A 13,745-nucleotide genomic window follows, 5' to 3' on the forward strand; every position below is an offset into this window, starting at 1 on the left:
TCCATCCCTGAAGCACAACTCCTCATACATATTTGAACAACAGATGCACCACGCAATTCCCACAGAATCTAATACAGATTCCATCAGAAGTAAAATAGTGTCAAAATCTGAGATTTGTCCTTGGTTGCAGATATTACCTATACTCCAAAATTTTTGTTTTAAAATATTTAAGTTACCATAACACTTAAGGTAAGTAAAACAATGCAAAAATGGGAGAGCCACATTTGTCTTCCTATATTTAACAGTTTTCCCAGAGTTCTATGAATTCAGTTCATAACATTGTGGGTGGGAGTATGGGGGGGTAGTTATTATAGGAAGGTCTGGTAGCACCATTATTAAGGTTGCCTCACATTTCCCATTATAAAAGACTGTTTTCAGTTGCATATAAGACTTTGCCAACTTTAAGTATCTGAGCTGAAAATATTCCATGTCAGGTATCCACCTCAGGCTGAATTTTTTGGAAAGTTTCAGCCAAAGCAGTTCAGCCTTTTCTCAGAAAGAGGGTAGGGAGAAATAAGTTTAGCCATGTTAAAAAATTCTTAGAACCGTTTCTTTGAGAAGCTCTAGCATCAGCATACTTTGCAACCAAGTCTTGAAATTTGTCAGGGGCTGAGCCTTTTGCTACTCTTGGGAAAATCTGCTCAAATTACAAGCCTTTCAGAAATCTGTTTTTGCACATACTAAGAAGAGATTTCAGAGATTTTTAGCTACCAAAAGCTAAGATTTGGTGCGCACTGAGCATGCTCTAACCCAGGGGTGGGTAATAATTTTTGCGGGGGGGGGGGGGGGGCACTCCATGAATTTTATTAAGTCATCACGGGCTGCATATTTCTACTATATTAAAAGGAGGGAATGTGGGCTCTAGGAGAGAGTTTGGTGCAGGAGGGGGCTCTGGGCTGGGGCAGGGGACTGGGGTGCAGGAAGGGGTGCAAGGTGTAGGCTCTGGCTGGGAGATGCTTACCACAGGTAGCTCCTGGCCAGTGGTTCAGCGGGGTACTCAGGCACGCTGCCTGCATGCCGTGGCCCCACACCACTCCTGGAAGTGGCTGGCTGCTGGCACCATGACATGTCTCTGCATGCCCCTTGGGGGGAGAGGAGCAGCAAGACTCTGTGCACTGCCTGCACCCACAAGCACCACCCTCATAGCTCTCACTGGCCAGTTTCCGGCCACTGGGAGCTGTGAGGATGGTGCTGGAGGCGGAAGTAGCGTGCAGAGCCACTTCCCCTCCACCCCCCACCAGTGGTGTGCAGAGACATGCCAGCAGCAGCTGTTCGCTTCCGGGAGTGGCGTGGCGCAATGACAGGCAGGCAGCCTGCCTGAGCACCCCGCTGCGCCACGGGACTTTTAGCAGCCTGGAAATTGCGAGGGGGCAGGCAAAGACTCTGGTGGGTCAGACGGAAACATTAGATGGGCCGGATTCAGCCCATGGGCTGTATTTTGCACCCCCCCCACCACCACTCCTAGTGTTGACCAGATTGCACATGTGTCATTCCCACAAAACAAGTGAGCATGCTCCAGTCCAGGTCTACAGGGCAAAGCTGGACTTTCACCTACAATGACCACTCTGGGCAGGGTCAGGCACCAGAACTGAGAAGAGAAAGCCTGTCTCTCCTGTGCTCTCAGTGACCTACCTGTCCCTGGCACCTAGACAGCATGATGGTAACGCCTGCCTTGGAGGCTGGGGAGAGAGGAAATGGAGCAGATAGGGACAAGAAGCCTGCTGAGACTGGAACTGGAGGCTCTGGTAACAGGGGAACTAACTGGATGTTGTTGGTGGCTAGGCAAGAAGACTGGGAATGGAGGGCCTGGTGTGGGGAGAAAACAGATGGATACATGATGACTAATTGCACACCTACCCTATAGACTTAAGTCAACCTATGGTAGGCCAACTTACAACCACTGCAGTAATTATGTCTACACTACTCTCCTTCTGTCAATGGTGCATGTGTCCTCATCAGGAGCGTGGGGGGATGAGGAAGAGAGCGCTAGGGGCGGGGGAAGCAGCTGCCTAGGCTTCTCACCTCCCTGAGTGGAGAGCAAGGTGGGCGCAGCCTAGTTGGGAGCAGGGGCAGACAGGCTCTAGCTGAGGCTTTCTTGTCAATTTCAAGGCTACAGAGCCCTGAAATTGTCAAGACAGCCAACAGGTGATGTAAGTAACACATTGTCTACACAGATACTGACTACACCAACAAAAGCCCTACGCCTCTCGTGGAAGTGGAGTTATGATGGTGCAGTACGGCACTTACATCACTGAGACAAAGCTGTAGTGTGTACACTGACATAATTAGGTCGAGGTAAGCTGTCTTATGTTGACCTAACTGAGTAGGTCACCAAGCAACAGCAATATTATAAATAAATTCAAAATGACTGTGGTATTGTGATTCAGATTTAAACTACATGAAGATCAGGGAGGAAACTCAGTTCTGGGACCCTTAACTCAGTTCACCATGTGAATACATTACATTAAGATCTTTCAATACACAAAAGATGTGCAGAATTTTGTATTCCTGCATATAGCATATGTATACCTGTGCCTCTAGTGGCTCTGCTTTGCTAAGCATCTAAGTGAACCTTAAATCTGGCCTGTTTCATTGCTAGTATTCAGAACCCTTTTGGCAGCAGAAAAACTGATAATTACATTAGTCTCACTCTGTTATTGCATGGGGAAATGATCAGCAGCAACAGAAGGACTGAAATTATTCATGGGGATAGAAAAACACTGGAGGAGAGGGTGCAGCAGCAAAGACAACTCTTCCCTAATTAGACAGGCAACTAGGAGACTGGAGTCCCCTGCTCAACATTCATGTGTTGTGAACAAGGAGGAAGAAAAAAAGTCCTTCTCTCCTTCCATTCGCCAAAGGAAAAACAGAAATCCTACCAGGCGGAGACTGTTATGCAAGATGAAGCCCCTCTCCTGGTACTATAGGACAATACCCTCATAGCATCTGCCGTATTCCAAACAAGGAGAGGTGGGGTTTGTATTATCAACAGAGAATTGCCCCTGGAGTTCACTGACTGGGTCCCCACTTACCTTTCATACTGTCTTCTGCCTAGTAGGTGTTTGATAGTTTATAATAGGAGTGCCATCTCCACCTCACTATATGGTACTTTAAGAAATACAATTAAGAGGATTGCTCAGGACTGTCTACATTTTCTTTGAGACATTTTTTACCTGCAAGTTGGCCTGTATGTTATAAATGATTCATTTGAAAACTCTACATTCTGTTCTTCCAAAGAAAGCAACTGTCCACATCAGTGGCTTTAATATCATATTAATATGTAAAATATTTGCACTTCTTATGGCTTCTGTAGTTTGGTAGGTCCCTTGCCAATTTCCACTGGATTTGCTGCCATTTTTAAGAATTAGTCATTTTAAAACTGACAGCACTCCCACACTACTAAGGCAATTAGAAGTGGTCAAACAGACTCTACTTTACACACACAGTTAAGATTCCACCTAACCCATGCTCCAACACAATATGCATCTTTCAATAGTACCAAATTGCAATGTGTGGAGATCAGGGCAGGCGGAGGGCCCGGGACTCCCCACAGTGGCCCGGGATCCCTGGGTGGCTCTTACCACTGCCCAGCTCTGGCTTTGCTTTTTCATTCTGGTTGGGAAGGAAGTAAAAACAGGACATTAATCCCTCACACGCCCCTCACCTAAACAGATTAGGTAATTTTTATGATTGTCACTAACAGGGATTACAGCACTGCAGGTGGCACATTTGAAACCTGGGGATTTCTGCATGGTAGCCCAAACTAAATTCTCCAAATTACTAACTACTCTAAAGCTAACACTAGGCTAAACTAGAACTATACACCGAACGAGAATTTTCCTAAAAGCTGCCTAAACTGGAGCTCAAAGACTGATGGGGAGCTCTAACACTAACCACAGACAGTCAGAAGGAACTGAGAGGGAGGCAGTGACCACACCCTTTTATACCCTGGGCTCGGCGCACAAGGACAGTGGGAACATGTGCCTACAGCTGCCAAAAGTCTCTGATTTGAGTGCACTGGGTGCACATAAACCTACAGAGGAGTGTATAATACACAATCGCTTGTAGCAGAACAAGAATTTCCTTCTGCCTCCAATAGCTAGGAGAACCTTATACATAACATGTTAAGTTTTGCGTTATAGTGAGAAGATTAATTAAAATCTCAGTAACATGACCAAATAGTTCCATTTGACCCATGCACAAGTTTTTACATTATAATGTGAGGCAGATTATTGTGCTCTATCTCCAAATGATAAGGAAAGACCACACAAGGAAATGTGACTATATTTTTGTAAAATTATAAAATTAAATGTTAAATAATTGTAATTTTTATGATGATCAACAGTCCTATTTTGCATTAGATATGTCACAATGTTACATAAGAGTACAGCAAGCTTCTCTATCAGTTCACTCTAATATAACAGATGTATAAAATAAGACTTTGTAGGTATGATGGGCAACATGAAAGTTATTTTTTTTCAAACACAAATACAAGGTCTGTAATATTTTCCTTTCCCTTCTATGTGGAATACACAGCATTTCCTTTTTAAAACAAATATCATCCCATTTACCTTCACCTGCCCAAGACCAAATTAAATTTGAACTTTTAAATTAAAATTTTGCTTTATATTTCAAATACCTTAACAATCGAATGCTTTATTGCATTACAGTACTCTGTCCCATCCTCCTTTGCTTGATGAAATTTTCAGAATGACACACAGCATTACTATTTAACTGCAGACGTTTTTAATTTTCAGAAGGGTTGGTAGGAGAGGTCAAAACACCTAATCTTGCAGTTAGATGGCTATTTTTCTTAAAATATACATCAATCATTATTCTTTGATGACCTAGACAAGTATTCTATGCTGTTGTACTCCCTTTGCAGAAGCAACTGAAGTTCAATTCCAGATTTCTACACACTCCCACCATTATAAAGAATTATGGTACAAAAATCAAGGAAGTAACACAAAACAAAAACCCAGACATGGTAATTCCACCTCTGTCTGGAGTACAGAAATAAAAGAAGTCCAATGTTTGCCAAACAGAGAAGGATAACAAAAATGAAAATGAAATGGCAGCTAGCTCGGTCTGTTTCACACAAGTTTACACAAGCTATATTTTATAAAGTAGCATCCTTCTAACTTATCACTGGTACCTGCACTTGATACCTGATTCTACATTCATCATTAAGAGAAAAAAAATAAAACAAAAATAATGTTAAAGAACAAGGTGGTGACTATTTATCATTAAAGCAGTGTTGTCATCTGTCCACCCTACACCTACACACACACACTTTTTTTTTAAATATATAGTTCAGAAAATCCTCTCTAGGGGATTTACTGTGTCAGATGCTCACAGGCTGTTTTGTCAGATAATCACACCTGAAGAACACCGATTACAAAAAAGGACAATTTGCTTATAAAATCTGTTTCCTGCATTTTAGTACTTTAAACATATGATTTTTTTTTAAAAGCAACATTATGTGCAATGATGTATTCTACATGGAGTACTTATTTCCACCTACAAAACAGATTTTTTAAAAACCACACTAAAATAACAGCATCACATGGTTGCATAATTTTAAGAAGCAGCTTTATCTTTCTGTATATTTTAATCTAATTAACATGCAATTTAAATGTGATTTGAGAAATCTGTAATTTGAACATAATATGTGAAACAAGTGTTTTTTTTAATAGATTTTCCTTTAATGGTAGCATTCACATAACATGCTAATAGAAGATACTAGGCATTTCTTCAATTTTCAGCATTTTTCAAGTCGGTATATTTACAAAATGAGACATCAAACACTTACCTTTGGTGGTTTTCTAGTTGTTGGAGAATCAGCAATGGCCATAAAGAAGATTGCCAACACATCACCCAGATCACAGGAAGGCAATAAAAAGAAACAAATACAAACAAGGTGAACGTCTAGCATACTTTTGAACTTTTCATATTAAATGCTTCATACAGAAGTAAAATCAAGTGTACAAGGTATTGATGTCCAATACTAATTGTGTAGTTTTTTTATATATTTTAAATCTGAACTATAAGATGACCACTTCCTGTGGCAGGGCATTGCCCAATTGACTTCAGTGGGGTTTAGCATCGGCCCAGAAATCCAAAATGTTACATATGTTGCAGGATAAGAACTTATGCAAATCTACACTCATTTACTACTTTGGCAGAGCAAGTTGTGTTATTAAATGAGGAAGAACAACAAAGATTAAACATTTTTATCTTGAGGTTTGCTTAGAACTGAGAAATATCTATTTTTTATAAATATTAATTGCATCGCAGTTTAGCTATGTGATATTATCCTGATAGAACGCACAGAGTTAAAATCAAAGGAACTTATAAGGGGGAAACAAGATGATGGCACAGACATGACATGTAAATAGTTTCAAAGGAGTTAAAACGACAAGGGCTGGGCTATCAACTGAGAAGAAGCTACCTGCTTAACTCTGTGCTAGTCTACACTGTCAATGTTAAAGCGCTGCCACAGCAACGCCGTGGCTTGCATAGTCGCAACAGAGCGCTGGGAGACAACTCTCCCAGAGCTCTAAAAAACCACCTCCATGAGGGGCGTAGCTCCCAGCGCTGGTGCACTGTCTACACTGGCACTTTACAGTGCTGAAACTTGCTGCTCTCAGCGGGGTGTTTCTTCACACCACTGAGCGGGAAAGTTGCAGCGCTGTAAAGTGCTAGTGCAGACAAGCCCTCTGTCAAGGATACAAAGGTTTACTCTTCCCAAGGCTATGCCTAGGATCATAGGGGGATACTAAGCAATTATAGGAACCCATCCCTAGAAAGGGCTGGGGCTGAGTGAGTTCTTGGGGGCTACACAAAGTGTCAGTAAGACTTGAAAGACATACAAGGTCGGGGGAAGAGGAAATGGGACGAAATACACAAATTGTAGTAAGGCGCTCTGCTTCTTCCTAGCCAGAGATGGACGAAATGTACCAAAGTTTGCAAAGAACGAATAAGGTTTAGGCAAAGGGAAATACGTGTATAGACTTTCATTATTTTTACTCTATTCTGTATTCTTTGTACCTTTGAGTGAATGAATAAGTAATCTTTTCTTTTGAAGAAATGATTTTTGAGTCGCTTTAATCAGCTGCTGCCACAGGTGTCAGTTTTTTGTCATTATTTTGGTTCATGTTGGTTCCTCCTTTGCAGTTTTCTTTGATTTAATTCTATGCGTTCAGATAGAATCATATCACACAGATAATATCAGATAAACGTCAGTTTATAAACTCTGTTCAGCCTATAGTGTTAACTCTGTTGGGAAACGGAAGGGCTGCCACCCACAGATCCAGTTCTGGAGCAGTTAAACAACACAGTTCCACCTGGAGATGGGTGAAGATAGTGAGGCCTAATCCCCAAAAGGGCACACTTGCAATGGACTAAAGGGATCTAAAGTGCAGTTCACCGTGTAATGACGACAGTTGTGTCTACAGCTTCTTGTACAAGTAACTACAGGGTCTCCCCACCTGGGGAACTAGACTGATCTAAGTACATAAGGGTAGACAACAGAAATAGAAACAGTGGAGATGGGGAAAGTTTGGTGACTTTGGGGGAGGAGGTTTGTGACGGGGGGGATAAAGAGAAAGAAAGAAAGAAATCCACAGCTCCCCTTGCATTTGGGAAAAGTAGGGGAGCAGTTCCTTGAAAACTGCCTTTCACAAACTGCTCCAACTAATGCTACCATCGAGTATAAAGAAAGCAAGCAAAAATTAATGCCACAGTTCAAAGCAAAGTGCTTAAGTGAGTGCTTAACTTTGATATCAATGGGATTTAAGTGCATAAGCACTTTTATGATTCAGGATGGTCTTAAGCATATGCTTTAAGTGCTTTGCCAAATCAGAGTCCAAAACAAAGCCACAGGGGCTCCTTTTTGCTTTTAGAAAAAACAGAAAAGAAAATACACATAGGTGACTGTGTGAGACAACCAGGGAAGAAACAGGAAAGGACAGCAGAGAAAATGGACAGAAAGAGGGAAAGACTGTAGCAAAGGGGTGATGGCATTTATGACGGGATTCCAAGAGGGATTCGTTATTCCAACCACCACCAATGGGGGTGCCAACAAAAAAAATTCAGAACCATTTGGCTACTATGTTCCCGATCAGTAAGCACATAGGGCCAAATCCTGCTCTCAGATACATGCTCCAACTCCAGAAGTCTAATTTTGCTGAAATCAAAGCAATTTTCAGTGGTGTTACAGAGCAACTGTGATCACCCTCTACTGCAGGAAGTCCTGGAAGACAGAGTTAAGGTGAAGGAAGTGTGAGGGAGCAGACAGAGTTTGCTCTCTATTAGGGTTCCCCTGAGATCTCTTCCACTCAGTTCCTCAAGAATTCAGTTAGACTCCAGTCTCATCACTCAGGTGCCTTTTTCTGGCTTACAGCAAAGCTATACTGAGTTGATCAGACTCAAGTGTAGGGGGTGGGCACAGGGTACTGGTTTTCAACTTTTTTTTCATTTGCAGACCCCTAAAATTTTCAGATGGAGGTGCAGATCCCTTTGGAAATTGTAGACAGTCTGTGCCCCCCCCACCCCACTGGTTCACAGACCACAGTTGAAAAGCACTGTTCTATAGTAACCACCTTTTGCAGACTTTAGGCACTGCAGACTGACAACAGGTTGAAAACTACTGGCATAGGGCATATCACACTTCTACAGTTACACAGAAAACGTTTTATATACATTTACACATTACATTGCATTGCATTACATGATTTGGGATTGGGGACTTTGTAGGAACTAGTCTCTGTACAGTATACACAGCCTGTGCACTACTTATTATTTACCTCATTTTATGCTTTATCCATTGTTATCTTGCCCATTGTAAATGTTCTCTGGATGTTCCCCCTTATTTTAGCTAGTGTAGACATTCTGTTTCCACCCTGCTGATCCATTCACTTCCCTAATCTTGTCTCCCATGAAATGAGGCCTTACTCATGTCCAATTACTCATATCAAGACAGGCATACATTCCTACTACCCAAAGAAATACTCAGACATGTCAGGAGACCAGCAGGAGAATGGAGCTGTCTGTACACTGACTCTGCACCAGCTCAACACCATCCAACCTTATTCAACAGCACAGCTCCTGTGGAAACGGGTGCTCTATTACTTCTTAAAGGAGATCCTCACACTCAGAGGTTTTTGGGAAGAGGCAAAATTAATAGTCTGGGATGTATTAACTTTACTGGGGAATTCTCTGCAGGGCTGACAGGCAGCCCACACATGTCCCTCCGTGACCCACTACAGGATCACCAAACACATTGAGTATCTGGTTGAGGAAAGGGGAGACAGATGCCATGTGGAGTCACTTAATTGTCTTTCTGAGCAAAACAATCCTGAGTGTATAACCCTCACATCAATAGTCCTTTGTGAAGGTGGATCTACTGAGGTGTAACTGGGTCCAGAAGATTTTCTTAAGGAACATAGTTCCTTAGTTATAGTTTTATACATCCTCTGTAAAATATTTCCTTAAATTTACGGTTGGGTATTTTTTTCCTGTTATCCTCTGAAACCTACTTTATATTTTTTCTTAAAAACAGTGACATTTTTATTGGTGGTGGGCAGATGCAAGCTCCCAATTGCCAATTTCATCCAGCAAGATGCTCATCACTCCAGCAGATGTTCTTGACTTCAAACTACAGGGATTAGCTGCTTCCTATTCCAAAATTCCTTTTCTTGCCAGAAAGCCCAAACTAGCAACTCAACAACAAGAACACCTGCTGGTTCCACCAGCAGCAACAAGGGCAAAGGGTCTCTGGAATCATTCAATTATCTTAGATTACAATATATATTTTTCTTTTTAGTTATTTGGAACCTTCTGCCAATTCACAGTAATCATCATCCTGGCAACAATTCAGACAGACAAGTACCACAAGATTTATTTTGATCTAGGGTCTTGCTTTTTTTTTTTTTTTTTAAAGCATATGCAATTTAATTGATATTTCAAAATACAATAATCTGGAGATGTGTTACGATTTACCAGTATTAACTTCCTTCAGTGCAACTAGATTTTCATGTCAATGTATACCACTGTTTTGTGCCATACAACTCACAGGCCCCAAGCCCTGTATCCATCAGTACTGTAATCCATTTAGTAAGGTATTATCTCATTCAAGATGAGAAAAATGATTCTGTAGCTGTAAACTCAGCAGAACACATGCTGAGAAAAATTGTTTCTCCACTTCAAAAGAGCACAAGAATCAGAAAACAAGCAAGCAAAAATTAGCATATGGCTCAGTTACAGCAATTAATATAACTGTCTTCGCTTTGCACTACAGGCACTTGCAAGATCCAACACGTGGAATAAATTATCAGTTGTAGATGTGCGTATTTCAGCGCTGAGTTTAAAACTTACTGAAAACCAATACTCTAGATGTCACAAGATGATGCCCCCTAAAGTAAAAAAGTGGAGGACTTCAAGAAACATTGCAAAGTATTATCTAATTTTGTAAACTGGACAGACAATAGTGGCTTTAGTTTCAATCTGTTTGATGTGGAGAGCTATATAATAAACCATTTCCAAGAATAACCTGTTCACTAACAGTTCAGGTCAAGTGATTCTCTAGGTCAAAGATCTCAAAATTGTCCTGTCTGAATACTGAGGAGCTTGAAAAAATTGTTTACAAAACCAGAACAAATCTGATCAAATTCCAGTGGTTTTGTTTTTCTATTTTCAGAAATTAAAAGTATTCACACTCATTCTTATAGCCTGCTCAAAGACATACTTTCACATCAGCACTGCAACCATTTGGTTAACTTCACTGACATACACCAAGATTTTAGGATGCATAAACCATTTCTCGCAAATTTTCCTTCAGTTAAAGAAAACCAATTTGTAAAAACATTTACAAATGTTTGTTTGTGTTGCTATTACATAATTTATGTTCTATCTTGTTAAAATCATATTCACAATACACTTTAGATTTACTAAAAGCAGTAAGGAATTAACTGCAAAAGATATACTTGGTTTGGGCTGGGATGTGTCCTTGACCTCATGCACATTTCCTCTTCAGCACAACTACATGCCATTCACCACTGGCAACAGCAGCAAGTGAAGGTGTGTAATCGGAGTACATTTACCTCCCCGGTTGTCTAGTAATGACAGTGCGCATTGATTTATATTGTAATAATACTTTCTTTCCGTTTTCTTATTAAAGAATACAAATCTTTTATCACACTTTTTAGCAGCTTCAAAATGTTGTCTCTACCATACAGAATATTTTGCATAGAAGAATGCCAGTTAGTTTTTCTGTAGTCTGACTATAATGCTACTTCGGTGTAATGGAAAGCAGTTTAACATTTACTTAAACTATGGCTCATACAGCTTAATCTTGTTCACACTGACTTTAGGAACATGGGCTGGCCCAGAGGGAGAATTGTTCCAATATTTCCATTCAAGCTTCAGATCAATCAGAAGAGAAGCTCTTCATTAAAAAAAAAAAAAAATTACACTGCAAAAACCTGTCTAGGATCTTTTCCTTCCACTCTATAAGTAGCATTAACAAATTGACTTCAATTGGTGTTTTCAACACCTTTGAAAATGAAAAAGTAAGTGTAAAATTAGGTACTCAAAAAACAGAGAATCAACAGTAGAGGGATCTGTTGAGAAAATGGTCTTATTTTGACTCCACTAAATCACCGGTGATTTCACAGCCATTCCACTATAGTTATTTTGCATTGTAGTGACTATTCTGTGGATCTCTCTCATTTCTCAGCATTAGTTTATGAAGACTAAGCAATCAAATATGAAGACTGTAGATGACATATAAACTATGGGGCCTTCACCTCATTTTCAAGCTGACTACAGCAAAACTTATTTTTTAAGAGTCATAACATGGTGGGAGCATTTAATGACCAATATAATTTTTAACAGCCAAAATATTTTTTTTTTACCAAAAGAGGTGAGGTAGTTGCGACAGGCTGCACCTCCTAGGAAGTCACCTCATGTGCTGAGATACCACTGAGTTTACCTGCTCTGCCAGCATAGGCCCCCTTTAACGTGTCTTGCTGAGCCAGGCTCTTAAAACCTCCTCTCATACACACACAGGCCAGGGCCACACCCAGTTGCAGATTAGCTCTGGGAAGACTCAGCTTAAGGGACTTGCTCCAGCACTCAGATGTCCACCTTCCTTGGAGTACAGACCCAAAGATATATTATATCAGAGATCGGCAACCTATGGCACGCGTGCCAGACGGCACACAAAGCGATTTTTAGTTGCCTGCTGGAGTTCCAAGGACACGTAGCCAGTGAGGGGCAGAGCCCGAGAGAGGAGCCGCCTCAGCGGCCTGCCCATGGGCTCCCACGTCCCCTCACCCAGTGAGGAGCCCTGCCCGGGGGCATGGAGGGGCCCGCTCACCTTGGCCGCCTTGGTATAACTGGCCATGGCAGATTGGAGGCACGCCAGGGGAGCTGGTTTGCTGCCAGACCCAGTTCCGACTCCCGGCGCAGGAAGTGAAAGCAGGGGCGGTGGAGGTGGGAGAGGCCGGCAGCAGCGCTGGCTGCTGAGCGTCCCAGGGAGGAGGCAGCACCAGGACGCGGCCATTGATCGGTACCTGCTGTTCGTGACCTAGGAGGAGCAAAGAGCCCTGCGGTGCTGAGCACATAGCAGGTGTGGGTGAGTGGGAATCAGTGATGGCCAGAGAACCCTGAGGTTAGGAGCTCGCATACTGCAAGGTCATGTGCCACCAGGAGCAGCTCCTCCAGACACAGCCAGAGGGCACTCTCTCACCGGGGGATGCTAGTTGCGCTGGTGCGGGGCACCGTGGGGCCTCGAGTGGGTGAGCCAGCTGGGGGCCACAGGAGTGGGTTGGGGCCTCTGCCCTGAACCCCCCCCCTCACACACACCCAGCCCTCTGCCCTGACCCCGCCCCCCCCCCAGCCCTCTGCTCTGAGCCCCACAGCCCTGCACCCCACCCAGGCCCATCACTGAGCCCTGTACCCTCCTCATACACACCCAGCTCTCTGCTTTACTCCTTCACCCCCCCACGACCCCAGCCCTGACTCTGGCACCCCCACACATACCCAGCCCCCCCCCCCCGCCCTGACACCTGCACCCCCCCTCACATGCCCCCAGCCCTCTCCCTTAGCTCTTGCAGCCCCCACACATACCCAGCCCCACCCTAGCACCAAACGGGAGGTCCTGCACTCCCTCGCACCAAATGGGAGCTGCCCAAGTAAGTGCCCCACACCCAAACCTCCTGCCCTGACCCTGAGCCCCCTCCCTCATTCTAGCTCCTGGCCAGACCCTTATCCCCCAGCCCTGTGCTCAGTGCACTCCCGCCCTCAGCTCAGTGCAGAGAGAGGAAGAGAATGGGCCAGAACCAGGGAGAAGGTAGGAACCCACTATATGTGAGCAGGGCCGGGACCCCAGACCAGCAGCGGGCTGAGCAGGCCGGAGTCGTAAGATCAACATTTTAAATTTAATTTTAAATGAAGCTTCTTAAACATTTTGAAAACCTCGTTTATTTCACAATACAAAAATAGTTTAGTTATATAATATATATACTTATAGAGAGAAACCTTCTAAAAAACATTAAAATGTATTACCGGCACGTGAAACCTTAAATTAGAGGGAATAAATGAAGACTCGGCATACTGCTCTGAAAGGTTGCTGACCCCTGTATTATATTCACCTCTTCCCTCAGTGTGGAAGAGGGTATGCACAATTTCTCACCCACCTCCCAGTCAGAAATCACATAAACTGGGTTGCATTATAAACCAGA

At 42.8% G+C, this 13,745-nt stretch overlaps 1 protein-coding gene across 8 annotated transcripts in view; it reads right to left on the reverse strand.

Moving 5' to 3' along the window:
* Window positions 1–5,886, reverse strand: part of KIF13A (kinesin family member 13A) — a 129,383-nt gene extending 123,497 nt beyond the window's left edge. For all 8 annotated transcript variants that reach the window (XM_050941564.1, XM_050941567.1, XM_050941570.1 and 5 more), the window contains exon 1: window positions 5,813–5,886. In XM_050941564.1, the coding sequence (XP_050797521.1) occupies window positions 5,813–5,854 (42 nt within the window). In that variant the 5' untranslated portion in view covers window positions 5,855–5,886. The remainder of the gene's footprint in view (window positions 1–5,812) is intronic.
* Window positions 5,887–13,745: the final 7,859 nt, after the last annotated feature.

The sequence above is a fragment of the Gopherus flavomarginatus genome, chromosome 2 (genome assembly GCF_025201925.1).
Source record: "Gopherus flavomarginatus isolate rGopFla2 chromosome 2, rGopFla2.mat.asm, whole genome shotgun sequence".
Taxonomy (NCBI): Eukaryota; Metazoa; Chordata; order Testudines; family Testudinidae; genus Gopherus; species Gopherus flavomarginatus.